Source organism: Synchiropus splendidus, chromosome 5, assembly GCF_027744825.2.
Source record: "Synchiropus splendidus isolate RoL2022-P1 chromosome 5, RoL_Sspl_1.0, whole genome shotgun sequence".
In the NCBI taxonomy this organism is placed as follows: domain Eukaryota; kingdom Metazoa; phylum Chordata; class Actinopteri; order Syngnathiformes; family Callionymidae; genus Synchiropus; species Synchiropus splendidus.
The window spans coordinates 30,289,128-30,310,540 of record NC_071338.1 but is presented as its reverse complement, the minus strand read 5'-3'; the positions used below and the strand labels follow the sequence as shown (position 1 = coordinate 30,310,540).

General features: G+C 44.9%; 2 protein-coding genes and 1 long non-coding RNA gene across 4 annotated transcripts; 1 reads left to right on the top strand and 2 right to left on the bottom strand.

Moving 5' to 3' along the window:
* Positions 1 to 1,382: 1,382 nt before the first annotated feature.
* On the bottom strand, positions 1,383 to 11,052 carry LOC128759089 (uncharacterized). 2 transcript variants are annotated; one of them, XM_053865760.1, is made up of 13 exons: positions 9,971 to 10,827; positions 9,438 to 9,640; positions 8,122 to 8,259; positions 7,522 to 7,660; positions 7,240 to 7,453; positions 6,248 to 6,389; positions 6,003 to 6,146; positions 5,865 to 5,923; positions 4,335 to 4,522; positions 3,872 to 4,269; positions 3,644 to 3,743; positions 2,209 to 2,473; positions 1,383 to 2,144 (listed from the first exon to the last, which is right to left on the bottom strand). In XM_053865760.1, exons 1-13 carry the CDS (start codon positions 10,073 to 10,075, stop codon positions 2,002 to 2,004), a joined length of 2,238 nt encoding a protein of 745 aa, XP_053721735.1. In that variant the 5' UTR covers positions 10,076 to 10,827; the 3' UTR covers positions 1,383 to 2,001. The 2 variants fall into 2 exon arrangements, with proteins under 2 accessions (XP_053721735.1, XP_053721734.1); XM_053865759.1 differs by having other exon boundaries at positions 1,384 to 2,144; positions 10,709 to 11,052.
* On the top strand, positions 10,585 to 12,879 carry LOC128759090 (uncharacterized). Its single transcript, XR_008414564.1, has 3 exons — positions 10,585 to 10,953; positions 11,564 to 11,668; positions 12,589 to 12,879. It is a non-coding gene; the product is annotated as an uncharacterized LOC128759090 (long non-coding RNA).
* Positions 12,880 to 17,778: 4,899 nt separating this feature from the next.
* Positions 17,779 to 21,006, bottom strand: LOC128759519 (lysozyme g-like). The gene is made up of 5 exons (XM_053866532.1): positions 20,922 to 21,006; positions 20,778 to 20,855; positions 19,352 to 19,548; positions 18,516 to 18,654; positions 17,779 to 18,359 (listed from the first exon to the last, which is right to left on the bottom strand). The coding sequence occupies exons 1-5, from the start codon at positions 20,923 to 20,925 to the stop codon at positions 18,190 to 18,192; spliced, it is 588 nt and encodes a 195-aa protein (XP_053722507.1). The 5' UTR covers positions 20,926 to 21,006; the 3' UTR covers positions 17,779 to 18,189.
* Between the last annotated feature and the right edge of the window lie 407 nt (positions 21,007 to 21,413).

The following is a 21,413-nucleotide window of genomic DNA, read 5'->3' as shown; positions in this document are numbered from 1 at the left end:
GGTGGTGGACTTCAGGAGACGTCCATCGCTGGTGCCGCAGTGGAGCAGGTCACCAGCACCAAGTTCCTGGGTGTTCACATTTCTCAGGACCTGACCTTCGCCTGAACGTGGAGAAGACCAAGGAGATGGTGGTGGACTTCAGGAGACGTCCATCGCTGGTGCCGCAGTGGAGCAGGTCACCAGCACCAAGTTCCTGGGTGTTCACATTTCTCAGGACCTGACCTGGAACACCTACACCACGGCACCACTGCCGTGGTGTAGGTGTTCAAGAAAGCCCAGCAGCGCCTGTACTTCCTGCGGAAGCTGAAGAGAGCCGGAGTTCCGTCCCCCATCATGTGCACCTTCTACAGAGGCACGATTGAGAGCATTCTGACCAGCTGCATCACAGTGTGGTTCGTCTCTTGTACCATCGCCTGCCGCAAGACCCTGCAGCGCGTGGCGAAGACTGCTGAGAAGATCATCGGGGTCCCTCTTCCATCCCTCCTGGACATCTACAAGACTCGCCTCACTCGGAGAGCCCTGAGGATCGCAGGAGACCCCACCCACCTGTCGCACCGTCTCTTCATGCTGCTGCCATCAGGGCGAAGGTTGCAGAGTCACCGCGCACGAACTAGCAGACTGAGAGACAGCTTCGTCCACCAGGCTGTCATGATGCTGAACTCCCTTCCTGCTCTGCCCCCGGGTCTGCACCAGGCACTTTTGGCTCCATCCACAAGGGCAGAGGATGTTGCCATGCAGCCATGAGCTAGGTGCTCCTCCTGGTGGTTGATGGACTGATGTGACGATGATTTTTGTTGCATGTATCCTGCTGTCTGTGATCTTATGTTGTCTGTGATTGTATGTCGTGTCCAGGTCTGAAAGAACAGATATTTCATCCATGCTATATGTCTTGTACTGTAGCATATTTGACAATAAAGTTACCTTACCTTACCTTACCTTACCTTGTTTCAATGTCGCCACTGTGTTCTTTCCACGGACACAGAATCTCTGTATGTGTAGGGTCCTGCGATGAGATCAAGGCACAGCACATACATAACAGGTGGAGAATGAGGAAATAGGAGCTGAGGGTTCAGCTGGCTTCGTTCCTCCCTTTGGAAAACCAACTGAAAAAAGCTTGGAATCATCTCACATAACACCACTGTTGGGTGAGAGGCCTACAGGTCCTGGTGCCTGCAGTCACGTGACTGTTGGGACCAAAGCCAGCTCATGTAACTTTTGCCAAACAATTTTATGTAATGGAGTTTGTTTGGAAACAGAAAAGCTCCAGAACAGACAGACCTATGAAAAAGAAACGTTCAGGATTGGTTAGAAACAGATCAGAGACACTAAAAAATAAATGTACACTCCATCAGCCAAGTCTCCCAAATCACTTCAGCTTTATTTCAAAGTACTGACACTATTTGTCACTTCTCTGATCCAAAGAAGTTTTGGGATGCAAGTTTTCAATACCATACAATGAGTCCCAGCATGAAGCCCGGATCCGTAAAGGAGCCCACATCCAACCCACTTCCAGGCCAGAAACATTTTGCTATCAGGGATCTTTTCGCGTCATGTAAGCAGCGAAGACTTAATATCACATATAGGTCAGAATACATTCATTCAGATTGTAGAGAAGCGCTCTCGTACGTGGCGGTGCATCACGCAGAGTAAAAACACAGTTCATTTATTGTATGATGCACCGGTAAAAAGCAGCCGACTCATGAAAACATGCTCCACTCTGTGGAATCGCTTTATTACCGTACTTCTTGTCAAATCAACTGAACGGAAGCAAACAATCCCCAAACCTCAAGTTTAAAAACATGATTCACTATTGAAAATGGAGGAGATGATTGGTTTTCTATAGATAAGTGAATGAATCCAAACCCTTCCGTTGAGTAGAATAAGGGCAGCGCCCCTATAATCTGGATGATGCCCCGATCACAGCAGAACTGCGAGCCCGATCACGTAAGAGGAAGTTGTGTCAATCGCGCAGTGAAGCGAGTCAGTGCAGCTCGAAGCAGATTACAATTCAGAGCTGGAGAGCTGTTGATATTTGACGTAAGAGATCCTTCTCTTCAGGTAGGACGTCACGCTCACCGTGGCCACGGCCGCGAGAAGAGCCCCAACGATGAAGACCAAGTTCAGGTTGAGATTCAGGTTCATATCTGGACGAGAGAGAACTTGTTCATGAATTGCTTTTTTTTCCTTTTAATATGGCGAAAGTCTTACCTGGGGCTGTGGCGACCTCTGCTGACCTCTTGAGGCGGAGAGGGCCCTGAGAGATGAAATGCCTTGAAGTCTGGAAGTCTGCCTCTCGTTTGCTGATGTTATGGGCTTTGGCCTGGATTTTGGCTTTGGCCTTGGCCTTGGCTTTGTCTTTGGCTCTGGGTTTAGCTTTGGGTTGGACTCTGACTTTAGGGGTGATGCAGCCTTGGGAGCAGCGGGTGTTTGCGTTCCCGACTTCACAGACCAGGACTGAGCAGCTGATGTAGACCTGAAAGTCACATGAACATCAGCACAGGAGAAAAGCAGGCAAAGCTACTTCATTCCCATTGATTCCACTGTGTGAAATACAGAATCAAACCACAACTCATTGCCCTTCTGTTAAGTCGCATACCCTGAAGCTCAGTACTTCATAAAAAGAACCAGAGCGAGGCACCGGTTTAGCAGCAGCTCAACAACCAAGAGAGTCGACATGCTTTCTCATGTACTGGGAACAGGTGAGAAGCTCAACTCAGAATCAAAACACATGGCTAATATTTGGAGACTTTTTTTTTTTTGTTTGGTGTTCATGGCGGGTGTAGCGCCCCCTGTAGTTCAGTTCTAATTCTCTTGTATTGCACCTGTGTCTGTTTCTTGCCCAGTATGTGCACTACTTAGTTTTCAGTGTTGCCACCTGAAACTTGGTTACAGTAGTGTTGCAGCACCAGAGACCAGACTCAGTCGCAAGCCATTTCAAGATCATTTTCAAGGGTTTCTGCCAGAAACTGGTGACAGTTAGTAATAATAAAAATTGTTTTTTTTAATAATGACAAGTAGACCTCTCTCAAGTCCGCATCCATCCTCACAGCGGGTGTGTGACTTGAGTTCCACAAGCTACAGAGTTCTGTCATTATGGTGTTTTCTTCTGGATTTTTTCCCCCCAAAAAACACGGCAAAACCCATCATCTCCAACTCCACGGTGCGTTACCAATATTTCCGATATTTCCACTTCATTTCAATACATCTGATCACATGGGATTTCATCTTTATCAGATCATGTTTTTGAGCGTAGGTTTAAGCCTCAGCGATGTGTTAACAAGTGGCGGAAACCATGAGGCCAGTTGAGACCTCAGCTGCGGTGAGGGTTTTGCTATGCAATGACTAAATCTTTCGTTGTAAAATGTCTGTACAGGGAAGAATAAATGTAATTTTCAACATTACTAGCAGAGTAATGGGTCTGTGTTCCATTCTTCTTTTAAAGGTGGTAGGAAAAGCTTGGTGTGGAACAGACTGATTTAAATATCGATCTGCAGTCTGAAATATGAGTGACATGTGCCATCTTGGCTTGGTGTGTTAGCAGCACTCTCAAAATGGAGACTCCTGCTGTAAGTTTTGTGATAGTCGGACATCAAAGAGTGGCAGAAGAGGACGCCAGATTAGCTTGCCTTCCCAGAGCGCTCACCTGCTCATGCACTCCAATGAACCTGAAGGCATCCATGAAGAATCTGAACTGCTTCGAATGTGGCGTGGGACTGACCACCACCGTCGAGTCCACGTTACATCTGGAGACAGATGTGGGGCAGAAACATTTTTTAGTGATCAAAACAAGATGATACACATTTAAAACAAGGATGGTTGGAAAGAGCTTGTTTCATTATTTCAGAACCAGGAGGAGGTTTCTGCTACACACCCGTTCTCAATGATGGAGTAGGTCGGCGTGTAGTTGGGGTTGTCATACGGTGAAGCTTTGCAGGACTCGACAAACAGCTCAGTGTTAATGGCTGAAGTGGTGTCAATCTGCATGTAGATCTTGGAGCCAATCTCGTACTCCAGAGGGTACAAAGATGGATCCTTCTTGGTGGTGAAGCTGTTGTCTTCATAGAACTCGAACTGGTAGATGAATGTACCGAAGCCTTCCTCTGACACAGTGACGCTCTCCCGGTGAGACGAAAATCCCTGAGACACAACCCCGTGTTTGCTGTACTTGCAGTGGAAGTCCAAGTGCACCAGGTCCTTCCGAGAGATGACCTCTCCGGGTTGGTCTACCGCAGTTAGAGTGTTCTTGAAAAGCAGATTTTCGTTGTCTTCCTGTGTAGACAGAGAAGAGATGTAAGGGAGAGGCAATAGCAGCCAGAGGCGATGTCGAGCAGAACCTCGATCTCAGTTCCGCAGGAGTTGAGCGGGAAGCTGGCGATGATGTGAGTGTTGTTCGAGTGCGTCAAGAGGCTGCAGACTGCATTTGTTGGGTCTGTGAGGGCAAAGTGTTCCTCAGAGATGCCAGGGAGGTTTTTATGGACGGCGACGGTCATCGTGCTTGGACTGCAGGACACGGCTACATGCACTAAAAGGGGGATCACATTTTGATATAGCTGTGATTTACCTCGCCAAACAAAGACTTGAACACTTGAACAAAACAAAACATGGAACGGAATGCAGACAATCACAACACGATAGAGGAACAATGAAGGGGGAAGGTTTGTCATTTACTGAATTGGTGACAATAAAATCACCAGTTTTGTGACATTGTAGCAGAGAGGGAAGAGTTGGTGACAATAAAAATGTTTTTTTTAATCGTGAGAAGTAGACGTCTCTCCAGTCTGCATCCATCGTCATGTGGTCCATCTCTTCACGTGTCCAGCTGGAGTGCACGACTTGAGTTATGTGAGCAACAGACTTCCGTCATTATGCTGTTTCTTTCTAGCTTTTTTCCGTGAATAACACACAGAAAACCGTCATGTTAATGTCCACCTCCGTGAGGTGTTACATGTTACATCCGTTTGTTTCAATGTTTCCACTTTGGTTAAATACGTTTGATCACCGGAAATGTCATCTTTAAAAGACTTAAAAGAGACTTATCGTTGCTACCTAAATTCGATGATGCCATAACAGCTGGTCAAGAACAGTGTTGAGGTTCCGTTGCCCAACTCCATCCAGTGGCTAAAGATATTGCTGAAACTAACTAAGGAAATAGCCCGGGGGCTATTTCCAACGTAAACAAGTGATGATAGCTCCTTGGGGGCAGTGTTTCGCCTCAGTGTTTGTGTTTGGACGCAGAAGCGGGGGATGAACCTAGTGATCTGTCTGGCGCTTGACAGCTGCTATGGTGTATTCACCATATATTATATTCAAAATATAAGTCTATAATCTTCACATATAAGTAAACTGACACTATTCAATCTGGATATTTAAGACACCGGGCATCGAAGAATTTGAGACCACTTTCATCATTTTATCCTGATTATTCTTTCCCAAACTGATCGAACCTCATGAGTCCATCTATTGCAAGACTTACATTTTGAGGCTGCCTTAACGCTACCTGCCTGGCTAAAGTGAACGATGAATGCTTTCAGAGACTACTTTGTTAATTCTTTCTTCATTTCTTTCTTTCTTTCTAAGGTCGATCCAGACCAGAACCTCAAGTCACACGAACAGCTTCTTCCCCTCGGCCGTCAGATTGTTGAATTCGTGAACAGCCTTTGTTGTATTTTATTTTATTTTATTTTTTTCTTTCTGCACTTTATTCCAAAACACTTTCCTAGTTGGTGGGATCCCCACTGACCATGGCAATAAATTTGATTCTGATTCAGATCTTCCAACTTTAACATTCTTTGTAATTTTTGGGGAACTTACAACTCAATTTCCAAAAGTTTAAATGCAGCAGGCGAAAACAGAGATATACTTACAGATTTTATGAATGACGTCTATGATGACGCATCTCATTTCAGAATGAAACACCCGAGACCTGAGAGACAGACAGAATCAAGGCAAGTGAGTGGAGCTCCACCGTCACTGAAACCTTACCGTCGTCTGCAGGCACTCACCCGGCGAGGGACTCCACAGCAAAGCAAAATGTAAAGACTTCATCCTTATTTTCAATGATGGGGGTCCACCTCAGAGCAAATCCTTGGCTGGTGGTTTTGTGTTTAGTGAAATTCTGATGTCCGCTAAAGATGACGTCGTGGACTCTAGATTTGCACAAAAGCACAAATGGTGGTCCAATAGGATGAGGATGGTAAAGAGGAGTCAGTTTGTGGACTTGACGGAATATAATTTCCAAATTACTTACGTGGACTGCTGTGCATTTGCTTCGATGAGGATCTCCAACTCTTTGTCGACCTCAGCCGTGATGTGATCCCCGTCATCTGGAGTTGGGCTCAACAATGCTGGGATGAATTCACCCGCTGTGCAAGTCGAAACTGCTGGGTCAACTGTGGTCCAAAAGAACAGGAGGTTACTTCATTGCAGATGAGGTCCAGGTGAAACCAGCATCCCAGAGTTTTTACGTGACTTAATAAAATAGTGCACCGACAGAGGCCTATCGAGGAAGCTAAAGCTATGCACATGCATAAAATGATCTGCACATGCCCAGGGTTTCCAACGTAAACAGGTGATGATAGCTAGCTATCAAAACAGCAAGGAGGCCATCAAAAACATGGGTGAGGAGGCGTCAATACTCGCCAGTAAAAGACCCAGTCATCCCACTGTCAACCTTAACGCATGACATGTTTTGTCTTGCTGACACCTCAGAACACAGTTTTACATTCCATTCACATTAGTGTTCAGTATTGCCGCCAGTCTCTGATCCGTTCAGACGGTTCTTCCTCTCACATTAGTCTGAGTCGGCACTGCTCTGCATCCTCAAAAAACATTGACAAATCCCTCATTATTGGCTGATATAGCCGCTACTTCCACCACGTCAGTGCACAGTGCACTGCTGATTGGTAGCCCCACAAGATGGCGCCGGCGTTTAACCCGCATCTGAGAGTCTTGTCAGAATCACAGTGTATTTGATGGTAGTATATAGAAAAAAAAAAGTTTTTTACACGGAATGAAAACCCTATACTTCTTCTTTCTGATCATGAACAGCTTGGTGTCTCTGACACTTTAGAGTTACTGGACAAACTACGATTAAACTTCCAAAAATACGCACACTTCCTGAAATAACACAAATGAAACAAAAATATTGACCATTTTGAAGTGGACTTTTGACTCCCAATCAGTCGTGTGTTGCCATTTAGTTTTCTGTCATTTTTCGAAGGAAATGTACCATGCTCTTACCTTTCACTACAAGCTGCAGTGAGTGTCTGCTAAGTGGGTCAGTGTTGGAGCATGGGGGCGTGGGGTTGGTTGACCCATGGGGACACCTAGTTTTGCTGGCTCCGTCGGTGTAAGACAGTGTAATTTCCTGTTGAGGGTACTCTTCTACCACCAACTCAAAACCAACAGGGTCAGTGTTACTTGAAGCCTGCTGGTAATCCAGTACGCACGTGTCCTGGGAGACAACACTGTCAGTAGTGACTGGCGTACGTGACAACGGTTGAGCGAAACTGGATAACAAACCTCGTGTAATACAAATCCGCTGTTTTGCAAACAATCGTAGCACTCGTCGGTTCCTCGTTTGCCGTATCTGCAACGGACCGCGTCTCCTTCAGGATCCAAAGTGTGAATCTGGAAAGACCGAGGGCAGTTTTGGGGAACTCTGAAATGAAGAAACAAGATTGGGTTTAGATCCAGTTTCTTCTTCTTTTGCTCATACTGATGCGCTCTACATTTCCCATCTATGGTCGCCCACCTTAATCCTATCTGGTCACACATATCCTCTACGCCCATGAACCTCACCGGCTGTCTTCAACAATCCTGGTCCAACACGGTCTCTCCTCTCCACAAGTCCAAAGCATCTGTCCTCTTTCGTGTCCTCACTTCAAAACGCGTCCCTCTTACACATCGACGAGATCCCTCTAGAGTTTAGCCTGCTCTCCCATAGGGGGATTTAGATTCCCTATTTTTCAGATGTTATTGTCAATATGTAGATGAGTGTGACTAGCAATGATATCACTACAACGTTGTCAGTCAAGGAGGACTCCCCCCCCAACACAGACACTAAAGGATGACAGTCTACCGTCCTCAGTGACGCAAATGGCAACGCTAGTGCACACGTACCGTAAGTACGGTAGGATGCAGATGTCTGGTGAGTCGTTAGGTTTAGTCGTGTCAGATCTTTCTCCCAGATCCACTGTGGCCAGGAATGTCATGTCATCGAGATCGTTTTGTGTGTCGATCCAACAGCAGGTCCTCACCCTGGTGAGACAGACAGAAACCACAGTTGTTCCTCATTTTTGTTGACAAGATTTCTAAGAAACAAATGACTATAAATTCCAGACTAAAGAGTGCACCAGAATATTAGCTGCACCCACTAAATTCAAGGAGGAAAATAAATCTTGTTCATACATGAGCTGCACTGATCTATAAGCCGTAGGTGCAGTGGTGCACCCGGCTTAAAAGTGCATGAGGATCACTTCTAAACTAGCTTTGCGTGTGCTGCGGCCCAGATGATGGTCCGGATTCTTTGGCTCACCGAGACCGGGCTAAAGGAGAAGGACAAACAAACACTAATCGGGGCGCCCATTGCGGATGACTTCCTCTTTGGTCCGGTTGAGGAGGTCATTCATAAGATAGAGGTGGCCAAGAAGTCCAAGGAACATTTGGACAGTTTTCTTAGATGACCCCCACCTCCGCCCCTTGCCCCTTGAAGGCCCTTCAACTGGGGACGCCGAGCTGAGACAGTACCTTCGTTTTGCGGTAGGGGAGATGTGTTTTCAGTTCAACCGCCTACCGTTCGGGTACTCTCTAGCACCGCAAACGTCCTCCAAGTTTGTGGATGTGGATCTGGAACCCAGGGCTTGGGGGATGAGGATTTTGATCTATCTAGATGACTGGCTGATCCTAGCATCGTCCAGGGAAGAAGTGAGAGCTCACACAAACACATTCCTAAATCATATCAGGAGTTTGGGATTTGTTGTGAATCTAAAAAAAGAGTGCATTGATCCCCCAGCACGCAAAACAGCGTATTTTGAGCGCTTTAAGCTCAATAAAACGCCTCCATCGGTTTGATGTGACATGGCTTACTATTTTGGCAGCATGACGCTCTTCAGCCTGTAAAAATCCATATATTAGCTGCATGGTTGTATAAGGACTGTGTATGCTTTGGGCTCTTAGGCTTCGCCTCCAGGTAAATCTGCAAATATGCATGGCACCTGGATAAGACCCCCACCCTCCCCTCCAGTTGTCATATCTCATATCATAAAATCAAACGATACCAGTGTTGATTTTTTGCCACAGATGGAGCAGACTTCTAAATGAATAAATGGTCACCCCATTCTCCTTGCTGTGAATTTTGCTCTGCCGTCAACTTCTGTCATTCTCAGCCCCGAGAAAATGCAGCAGTCCTCAAGTAATGTCAGCGTGAAACAACTTACCTCAAGGTGAATGGAAGGTCAGCTTCAAGCACTCTCGGATAGATTTTTTCATTTTCACACCAATGTCTGTCGTCGTCAGGATCGGTGGAGCTTTGGTCTATTATGCCACTATTTGGTGTTAACGTGGAGCCACAGTTCCCCTGGAAGCAATTCCAGGACTCCCAGCTGCAGTACTCGAAGGTCTGTCTTTGGTGATGGATCACCTGAGGGTTAAAGAAAAAACCATGACAAAATCAACGTCACTTGTCACTCAACTGGTCATGCTCAGCTGTACAACAAGTGTATGTGGTGTAGCTGACATCGAGTTTCCTTTTTTTCCCTCACAGTTAAATCACACACAAATATGTATAGAAAACATTGCAACTGTCAAGCAAAATAACTGAACAATACAAAAGTGTTTAATACAGAATACATGGCTTTTATTAGCTTTTCAATGTAAACTTCACTCATCACTAGTTAAAAACACCAGAATGTTGCCTTATAATCTGACAGACAGCTCCTCGTGTCATCGACTGCATGAATTGGGCTGTTACCTGCTGAAAGCTTCGGTCTGATGCACAAGACACGTGGCAGCTAGGATGAGAACAACAACAACAAACATGGAGGAATCGTCCCTGAACCAAAGCAAACAAAAGCATCTGCTGTTTGCTTTTGTTCAGGGATGTTTTTCCCTACACAATGGCCAGGGTTTCCACTACTCTGAATATAAAATTTAAATTGTTATACAAATATTAAAAGAGCTTTAGTTTAAATAAGGTGATATAAAAACTTGAATATAGCCACCATTGTGATTTATGGTGCTACTGTCAAACTGATGCAAAATAAACAATATTTTGCTATTTAAATGTGTGTATGGGTCCATCATTAATTTCACTAATATACCAAATTCATTCAAATTGAAAAATGCGGCAAATATTGTTATGCGATTAAACTGCGATTAATTGAGATTAATTCATCGTTTATGTATATATTATTATTATTCAGCTTCTCAACAAGCAGTGTGATTCCCCAGAGATAGACCTCCTTTGTTTTAGCCCTTTTACTTTGTGATGTCATTTTTTAATAGTAATAATGTTACTCATCACCTATGAATATAAATAGCATATAAGAAAACATCTGCATACAGTATATCCGTCATTTGATCACGATGACATCTCGCACCACACTGATAAAATATCCTACACACACACTTGGACTCCACCAAGTGGCTGGTTTCTTCAATAAAACAGTAAAAACACTCCAAATGAACAGGACAAAAGACCAATCTTTACCAGCCAGTTTCCATCGTCATCTTTTCCCTTGAATTGGACCTTGGACATGGACGCCATGTAATGGGACGGCGCCACCGGGGAGACCAGGAGCAGAGAGATGAGCAGTAGCAGCAGCATGATGCTTGTGCTTCTTGCTCCGGTCTCTGCTCGAGATCCTTTTTAAGCATCCTGTGGCATGATGAGAATGCTGCAGAGCAGATGAATATCCAGCCAAACTTGACATTGAAAACAGTTATTTCATGTATGTAAGTTTCAACACCCTTGAACTTGACATCCTATGATTTGTTGCATCTCTCAAGTAGAGGCCAAACATCTTCAGAGCCAGGCCGTTTTTGTATGGAAGAAGATTGGGGCCACTGAAGAAAGAAAAAGATTTGGCAGAGAGATTAAAGTGAGAATTCTGAGATTAAAGTGAGAATTCTGAGATTAAAGACAGAATTCTTTTCTTTCACTGGCCCTCATCCTCTTCCATATTTTCCAGTTTGTTACTGACTGAAATGTGATCAAATCAAATTCACAGTGATCATCCGCTGGTGGAGAAAAATGTTCAAACTAAAGACAAAAACATTTTATAATCAGAAATGACAATAGATGACCTTGACATGGACTTTAGAACTTTCTGACTAAAGCAGTGTACGGCGTACAGTGTGAAATGGCTCCTTACTACCTGTCAGCTTTGACTGATCTTCTTCTTGAAACCATGGAAACATATAATATATATATGGGATTCCGTCAGGTTTCACCTGTTGTTTACCAAATGTGTGTATTCTTCAAGGTATTGTCTTAGGTCACAATTTAAAAAATGCATGTCTTCATTTTTCTATTTGAATGTCTTTGACATGTCTTGTGTGACAGTAGTCGACCATCCAGTTTCATCCGGCTAACTCCAAGTGACTGAGGGATTAACGGGGCGACACCTGAAGCAGCCCTGGGGCACGCTGAACACAATGTGCAGAGAAGGTGGTTATTAGTGAGGCGTCACCTACTGGTTCTTCTTGCTTGAGCTTGACATTTTTCTGCTCAAATGGTGTCAGTGGAAATACATCTTATGCAAATATGTAGAGGCCAACAACCTGTTTATTCATTTGAAATGTGAAAACCCCCCCACCTCTCCTGCTGCACCAAAGTCACCAGCTTGGTTTGTGTTACCACTGCATTTCCATCCACACTCTTGCATCTTTCCTCCGCATGAAATGGTGTGAGGCCCAGAACAGCTCAGCATTATAAATGCATCATTCAGACACAACTCTGACTTGTCACAGGCCGAATTTTACTTTTCAGCCCAGTGAATCGGTGTAAAGAGGCGTCCTCAGCAGCCAATGCAGATCTAAATATTGGCAAGATTTTTTTTTCCCATTTTATCTACATTCATGGTTCCTCCATACCTGCTCACTTAGTGAATAGCAATGCCAGCGCAAAGAACGCGTCAAAGCATCAATGGTGTTATGTTTGTTTTCATGTGCTCTTATTTTGTCATTCCTCGCATGTGTGTTTCCGTTTCCTGTTTCTCTATATCTACGCCTCGGTGCCAGTTCGTGTGGCCAGATGGTTACTTCGCGTTCCTGTGGTAAACTCTCTCTTGTTCCTTCGCTCTGTTGTACTCCTGTGCTTATTTCTAAATTCTGTGCGTGCTTGATCCTCTTTCTGCCGCCTCCTTAGTTTATTCTCCTGGCTTTGTTTCCTGTTTTTCGCTTCTCTTTAGTGTTTTGTAAAACTCACCTTTCATTTTCTGTCATTATAGTTATTCATCGTGTGTGTGTGTTTAATTCCTCCGCTGAGCGCTTTTTGTTATTTCGGCCTGGTGAGTTTATTTCCGAGTGCGTTTTTGTTGTCCCCCCGAGTCAGGCTTGAGTTTTAATTCGCTTGTTTTCTGTTTTCAGGTTCACCCCTCTTTCTTTGTGTTTGTCTCCTTCGCTCCACGTTTGGTGTCGACTCTTTTGGTTCATCGTTCCTTTTCGCCTTTTTATTAGTGATGGGTAAATGAGGCATCATTAAGCTTTTCAACACACTGTGTTGATACTGTGTTGATGCTGTGTCACTGAATACTGACACCTGCAGGACATTAAAAATCCCTGCAGGCAACCTTCTTTAAATAAAGTATCTTTGTAACCTATCTGAAACCTATCCTTAAATAATGTGAACATGTATCGTATGTGAAAAACCTGAAAACGATGTGAATGAGGAGGCTTGTGGACTCTGTTTTTACTTTTTTTTTTATTCAGAAAAAACGATTTTCCAATGTTTCTAAATTTTCTAAATATACCTTGAAATTATTTTGAATTAGAATGGAACAAGACAAGTCAAAAATCTAACCTGGTCTTGGAATATGTGTCATGTTCCTCCTGTTATTGGTAATAACATCGTTGGTACTGGGCCGACATTGATACGCAGAACCGCAGTTCGACTCCGGATGCATTACGCAAGTCAAGAACTACACGTTTTCATGACACAGTATCTAACCACTGTGCTGTCAGGATTTACTGTGTGCACTGCACAAATGTGCGTTCCAACATCAAAGAGTTGTTTTTCCAGATTGTTGCATGTGTGACATGGTGGACGCCGCAAAGGCCTGCAGCACATTGTGGATGTGCACCATGCCTGTGACATTATGCTGTCACCTGTTGCAGCTTCACTGTTGCAAAGAAAGAGCTGCCCGCTTCAGAGGTGCCTGCTTCAACCTCCGCGCCTCCTGCTCCAGCTGCCCCTCAAGTCCTCGGACTCCGGCGGCTTCAGTCTCCTGCTGGGATCTGATCTGCAGCTCCACATCAGACGGTCTTCGTCTTGATGTCCTGGGTCAGCTGGTTGAGGGTCTCCTGACTGTCAAATGGTTTGCAAAAATGTAGTAGTTTTGTGCCAAGTGTTCACATCAATTTAAGTTTTAATTTATGTTCAGTGGTTCGACCATGAAAAAATGCAGGGTATAATTATGTATTTAATTTCACCTAGAAAACCCTTCAACTTAAATTATTGTGGAAATAAAATGGATGATATTAAGACAAACCAATGGCGGAAAATCTCCGTCCTCCAGTGGCGATATATTTAATGGCCTCACAGACCAGCACTAATATGTGTGTACCCAGTTTATCCTTACTTGTGTGGACCAATGCTTGACAAAACTGTCACGGGTACGAAGGGACGAGGGAGCTAAAGCCACGTATAGGGGACGTGGTGTAGGACCCAAGTGCGAGGGGTTATAGGCACAGGAGGCAGGAGGGAATTATAAATATTTAATAATTAAACAAAGAAAAAACACAACTCAAAGCGTCACCGAACCGGGAAGAAACAGAGCAAACGCAGAATGTAAAAACAGTAACGAAACTAACAGAAGTGCCCAAACATGAGTAAAAAGTCAAAACAGAAAGCGTCACCGAACCGGGAGTTAAATGAACTTAAATCACAGGTAACTAGTTTGACAAAAACAAACAGATAATCACAAAAGGAACCAGGGAGAATGCGGAAGCATGAGGAAACAAAACACTAAACTCAAGGCAGCAGTGTTAAACACAGAGTAACTAAAGAACTAGCTAGCGCACAGAATAAGAGACCGAAAACAAAGAGAGCCACGAGTTAAATGAACTAGCTAACAAACAGAACAAAAAGCCGAACACAGGGAGAGACACGAGAACCAGGAGTTAAATGAACTAGCTAGCAAACAGAACAGGAGCCGAACACAGGGAGAGACACAAGAACCAGGAGTTAAATGAACTAGCTAGCAAACAGAACAAAAAGCCAAACACAGGGAGAGACACGAGAACCAGGAGTTACCACAGGGAAACGAGAGGAGTCCAAAATCACAGGAAACATCACAGGGAACGTGAAAACACACAGGGACTAGGAGAACTGGCAGGAAACAAAGACAACGATCTGGCACACGTTGCTGGAGCCCAGGTGTTTTTGAAGACCAGTCATTAGAGGTTAATCGGCTCCAGCCGTGTGCCAAATGAACAGAGGGGAAAAAACCAAAACCAGGATTTGGAGCCTGGAAGCGGAGCCATGACAAAAACACTCCTTGTGAGGACCGTATGACTTTGTTGGGACATTTGCCTGGACCCCGCAAAGTTGAGCCTCAATTTAAGGATGAAAACCTCAAAATAACTTGGTCACTATAACTGGGTTCCGGTTCGGTTCAGAGTCCTGGTTCAGGTGAGCCATGTACTGTGGATGTGTTTACGGGCAGAGGCTGTGGAAGGGGTTATGGCCATGAGAGGTCCTCACAAAAGTAGCGAAACAAACACATGTGTGTATGTGTGTTTACACCTATACTTGTGTGGACCGATTCTTGGAGGCACACCTACCCCTGAGGGCATATTCGCTGGTATCCACAAGGTTAAGCCTCAGTCAGCATGAGACTTTGACGTATGGCGATGCTGTTACATGACAGTGGCCGGCGGCCATGGTGAGAATGTCACTGAGCAGATGGTATTTGATGTGTGAAAGCTCTGACACTTCTAGCTCTTTGTATTTCACATACATTTTGTTACATGTGGGTGGATCAATGCAAAACCTGAGGGAACATTCTAAAGTGACATGTAAAATGCCTAAAGGGAACCACACAAATGAGGATCTTCCAAATCTTAAGCAATTCTTCTGTCTTTTATTTTATTTTATTTATAAACAGCACTTTATTTCGAAGCACTTTCCTAGTTGGTGAGACCCCCACTGACCATGGCAATAAATTCTATTCTGATTCTGAATAGCACAATAAATCACGATGGTGGCTATTTATATCACTTTATTCAAACTAAAGCCCTTTTAATGTCTTGAAAATATTTGTATAAAAATTTCAATTTCATAAGAATTTCAAGTACATTCAGTGTAGTGGAAACCCTGGACATTGTGTAGTGAAAAACCTCCCTGAACAAAAGCAAACAGATGCTTTTGTTTGCTTTGGTTCAGGGATTCCACCATGTTTGTTGTTGTTGTTGTTCTCATCCTAGCTGCCACGTGTCTTGTGCATCAGTGGGATTAGTGGACCAGGAACTCCTGCACTGACAAAGGTTCCCTGTTGTCTGGAGAGTAAAGTGTCAAAATTAAATCAAATTCACTCCTCGTTTGGTGTGTCGTCCTCAGTTTATTATTCCAGTCCGTCTTTGTGTTATACTATTGTATCAACACATTGTTAATTATCCTCGTTCTTCCGTGTCATCTGTAAACCTACTTCAATCCAGCTGTTGGGTTCAACATCCCAGACGAGCCATGACATTTAGTGTTGTCTCCTGAGCCTTCTGTCGACCAGCACACACTGCATCCGGGTCCAGCCGCACAGACAGCCGTGACAAAGAGTGTGCATGAAATCCCAGCACAGCTTGGTCAGATGAGATTTACTATCTACAAAATGAGATATTTATTCTGTTCATATCTAGAAAATCTGACCAGATTTGGACCGGATTTATCTGTGTCTCGTGCCTCGTGTTACCAGTAATAACATCGTTGGTACTGGGCCGACACAGAAAATCTTTGTTATGAGATTCTGATGCGCAGAAGCCGATGGTTTGACTCCGGATGCTTTATGCAAGTCAAGACCTATAAGCTTTGATGACACAGTATGTAACCACTGTCTGAACTGCGCAAACGTATATTCATCAAGAGAAAAGCTTGTTTTCCCAGATGTTTTCACCTATGACAAGCGTTTAGGACGTCCATCATGCGTGTGACTTTCTGCTGTCGCCTGTTGCGGCTTCACTGTTGCAAAGAAGGAGCTGCCTGGTTCAGGGTCAGTGGGTTGACGGTCTCCTGACTGTCCTTCGCTGCTTCATCAGCACAGAAAGGCTGTTCAACTGACATGAAAAACTCGGTTGCACATATTGACATTGTTTCCAAAAATGTAGTTACTTGTGCCAAGTGTACATAAACGCACCAATGACAGTTTTATTTTATGCACACTGGTTTTGTTTTGGGAAAAAAAAAGATTGCTGTCAGGCGATGAAAAGAATAAATAAACAATACATTTTTAAAAAATAGGCCACACGGCGCCTAAGAAGTTTACAGGTTTGATCCCCGGGTCGGACCACCTTTCTGCATGGAGTTTGCAAGTTCTCCCCATGTGTGCGTGGGTTTTCTCCATATTCTCAGGTTTCCTCCCACAGCCCTAAAACATGCTCACTAGGTTAATTGGACACTCGAAAATGGCCCCTTTGGACTGGCGACCTGTTCAGGGCGGATTTCTGCGTCTCGCCGAACAACCGCTCGGATAGACTCCAGAACTCCCCGCGACACTGAGCAGGAATAAACACTGGTCAATTGGCAATGTATGTATGTAAATAAAAAAATAAATCTCACCCTTCAAAAACCCTTCACATTATATTACTGTGACAGGTAAAATGAATGACACACAGGGTTTTTTTTTTAAACAAACTTGAGTAGCTCCGAACACACCTCAGTTTTCTGCACCAGGCTTGTGAACCTCCAGCAGGAGGTGCTGAAATCCAAGGTGTAATGACTTCCTCCAAGCCACTACTGAGCGGCCGCTGAGGTCTAAAGCTGAAGTTGATTTGATAAGTTAATTTCCCTGGTCATGCTGAAACAAGACGTCACATGAAGGCACCGAGGACACCTGTGGTACAGCCGAGTTGCTGTGCTTCTGACAGGGACCTTCCTCACTGAGACATCAAGAAAGAATACTGTCGAAAACCTGAGGAAAGTAGAACAACATACTACTGATCCTGGTATGGTTGAGCAAAGACAGCCGCGTCAATTTTCACATCTGAATTTTTTGCAATTTTCGTGACATTTTGTTGCATCGCTGTCGACGTGCAAGGACTTTTCCAGTGTCACATGTCAAGCGTTTAAGATTGAGCTTGCACTTGTAACCGTCGGTTCCTCCTACTGTGCAACGTCAATGTTTGTTTCCTTTTACGGGACCAGAACAGTGGCCGTTTTTTCAAAAGCCAAGGAGACAGCCTCTTCTCTCTCATCAGATGTCCCAGCGCTGCAACTTCATTTGTGGTTAAAGACATTATTTCACCCCAGTAGGTGTAATGTCTGCGTTATTTAAAGAACATGTAAGTAAATGGGATGAGGGTGTTCATTTGTGAGACAACTGCAAATCTGCGATGAAACAATACTAACAGTTGGACGTAACATTTTAAACTTATTATTGAACAAATGACCAAAAACTATCAAACAAATTACCCGGGTACTGAGTGTTGGTACTGTCCGGTCCAAATGTGAAAGGTAGGCAGGCTTCGCTTCCAAGTACAGGGTTATTATGATGTTTTAATGTTTGTTGTGCTGAGTCAAAATACTCAATGTTTATAGTAAATAAAAAGAGTTTTTTTATACATATTGTATTTTTTTTTTTTTTCATGGTTCCTCCATCTATGACATCCTTTTAGCTGAAGATGGACCTTTTAACAACGGAGAGGAACCAGAGACCAGTAACCAACCATCCTTGATCTAAAATTCATCATGTTGGGCACAAAAAAAAATACTGTACTGCACCAGATTTTTTTCTAGTCGCACCAGAGCAGCTCCTCTCAAACTCATGAAATCACACAGGACCACCAGGAGACATCCTGACTGCGATACCACTGGGCTCGGGCCATCACGTCGCTGGAGTAGTCCTGGCATGTGGTGTAGTAGTCGATATCACGTCCTTCATAAACCGCTTTACGGACACTGTTAGGTCCTTTGTTGTAGGCGGCGAGGGCCCCTGCCGGAAGGAGAGGGTCACTCACCAGGGAGTTTGTGGTCTAGGACAAATTAGTGAACACACACACAGTCTAACTCACAAAGGTGGAGGCCACACACAGACACACCAGCACAGATCTGGGATTGTGGGTCCGACTCTCTTCTCTCTGACACAAACCTCTCAGCTGCTTCCCGCCGCTCCACTTGGGATACATCTTTTTAATTTCATCGATGAAATCCACCAGGATCTCAGTGGCCTGGTCCAGATGACTCCTACTGTTCCATTTACCTTTGGGTGTGTGGTATCGTTTGTCGACCTGCAGGGAGGACGGAGAAGGTGAGAGCAGCAGTGATACTGAGGGGCGTTTCACACTGTGGACTGGAGAGTGTGCTCAAAAGTCTGACGTGAACACAAGCAAACCGGGTTTGGTCGCGGAGTTGATCCTGCCTGGAGAGTTGCACCTGGTCCCAGAAAGCTCTCCGCGGGGGGTGAGCTTCTCGCCTCAGGCGACTCAGCGCTAGATGCCGGAAACTACGTGCACAGCACAACTCCACACCAACATGATAAATGCCGGGCACTAAACTCCCAGAACACTGAGGTGCAGCAGGAGACTGATGCTGCCGAACTGGAGTCATTGAAGTGGACCTGGACTCACTATGTGTGCGTTTGGTAACTAGCATACTTTTACCATTATTAGGCTGATAAACATTGGATTTCATTGACAGACAGATTTACTTAAATGAATGAAATGTTTTCACTGTGGTGATCCTGCAGCTGTCTGCATGAGGAGAACAGAGAGGAGGAAGACACTAGTTTTTTCTCTCTTTCACTCTTCTCGATCGTCAGTGATCTCTCTCACTGTGTTCAACATGTAGTGAGAGCAGCGTGGATAAAGCAAGACGTTCCGTAATACGCAGCGTCTTTCAGCTATAGGCTTCCTACGGTCGGGGTGACGTCGACCTGCAGAGAGGACGGTGAAGGAGCCTGAGAGAGGCCCAAGAGACCTCTCGCACCTGCATGAGTCCGAAAGCGTTGTTGTTGTCCCCCCAGCCGTTGACCAGAGCGTTTCCAGCACGGGACTCTCTGGAGATGATCCCGGCGATCAGGTACGGATCAACATTCCACTCATCTGCGACTTCTTTAATCATGTCGTAGTATTTCTTCATCCGTTCCAGGTCCGTTTTGGCCATCTCTTCCGAGGCCTTCACCCCTGTGAGGAGATCACATGACCACAGAAGCTGAACAGGTATGAATGGACACAAGGCCACGTGTGTCTTGGTGCGACACAGTGTATGAGGCGACACGGAAAACAAGCGCGCCTTCCTGAAAATCATTGAACGGATGGTGGTACATGGTGTTTCACTCTCTGTGACGCAATGTCATGAGAAACTAAGCACGACTTCCAACATGGTGACTGTGGTTCGATGAGATGGATGGCATCTGCCACCGACCTGCAGGTCAGGTGTAACCCATAGAAAGAATTACACAGTGACAACAACAACTTTTCGTGTAATGACACCTGGATCAGAATTAGAAGACACTAGATTTGAAAGGATCCACTTGTCATGAGCATCGGAAATTCAAGAATTCCAGTTGTTACAGTTTTGTTTCTTTGCTGTCTGAGACTTGTGGAACGGTCCACTTTAGCTGTTATGTAAATGTATAATGTGTGTGAAGGTGGTTATCTCTCCGTGATGATCTTCCCTCACAGCAGTTGGCTCACCATCTTCTACAGCAGGAAGCTTGCCCTGAACTTCAGGGTTCTTCCCACCGTTATGGTCTGGTGTGTTGCGGTTTCTATATCAACACGGAGAACGACGCCCCCACTCCAGATGCAACCAGTTAGCCTGCCTTTCTCTCTCGTTCCCTCACCTACTTCCAGATCATCCACGAGTAACTGCTCTGACTCTTTTCTCTCCACATTGAACCAACCTCACTGATGACCTTTTCCTGCTTAGCTTCTCTGGCTGAGATCAGAAAAGAACTGGAAGAACCTTGCGACCGCACCACACTTCCAAGCAGAGAGGTTGAGCGTGGACTCACTGCGTGGCCTCTGACTGGCTGCTAAAACCATGTACCCTCATGCGAGAACCATGCAAACAACATGATGCATGGTTCAATTGCAAAATACACACGTCAACAGTCTTGTCTCTTTTTCTCTCTTCAATGCATCTCCACCTTCTACACAAGGGCGTTATAGGGCTCGACATGCCAGTTACATAATGCCATATATCACCATCTGATGGCAGGGTTGCGCAATATTCTGGAGTCGTCTCAACAAATGAGAATAAGTGAGAATCACGGATTTGAAGTGACGTCATTCTATCGATGCGGCGACTGACACCGCCTCTATTGTCCCTGTTTAAATGGTGCGATGAAGATGACATTACCTTTTGACCCTGAATAAGTCTGGATCGTGAATCTGAACGGACTTCTTACCATAGTAATCCAGGTTATCCTGGCCAGAGGTCTCCTCAGACGCCCCGCGGGGATTCACCGACGTGATGTCTGCGTGCCCTAAAACAAAGACTAAACATGTCAGAGGTCACGACCCGGATCAGGGAGCGTGGGTTCCCTCCTCACTCATGTCTGTGTCTGCGCAGGTCCGTGTGAAGCGCTTGAGTTTGCTCCTCTGACATCACTACTTTCACTCTCAGTCTTATAGCAGGGTTCCTTATGGGCGTGGCTTCATCCCAAACACGTGGTTTACAGGAACTCGGCTTCCTTGGCTTCACATTTTTTCCTGAATGTGCAGATGGATATGCTTTATTAGTCTGTCTGTGCTCTCTGCAGAACCTTTCACAACACAACAGTGAAGAAGATCAGCTCATGAACACCGCTGATAAGACATGTCTGGAACCGATCTGTGTCTCGAGACAGGGAAAAATATATATATATATTTTTAAACAGTTCTGTCAGCGACTTCTATTGTCCCCACAGGAAACCTCACCCCTTTTACTCCGGATGGTACAAGTTGTGAGGGGCTGAGCTTACAGCAGTGTCTGGTCCTGTTGAGACGCAGCCCTTTGTAAACAGAGAAGTGAGTTAGTGCCTGTGGAAACAATGCGTTTCAGT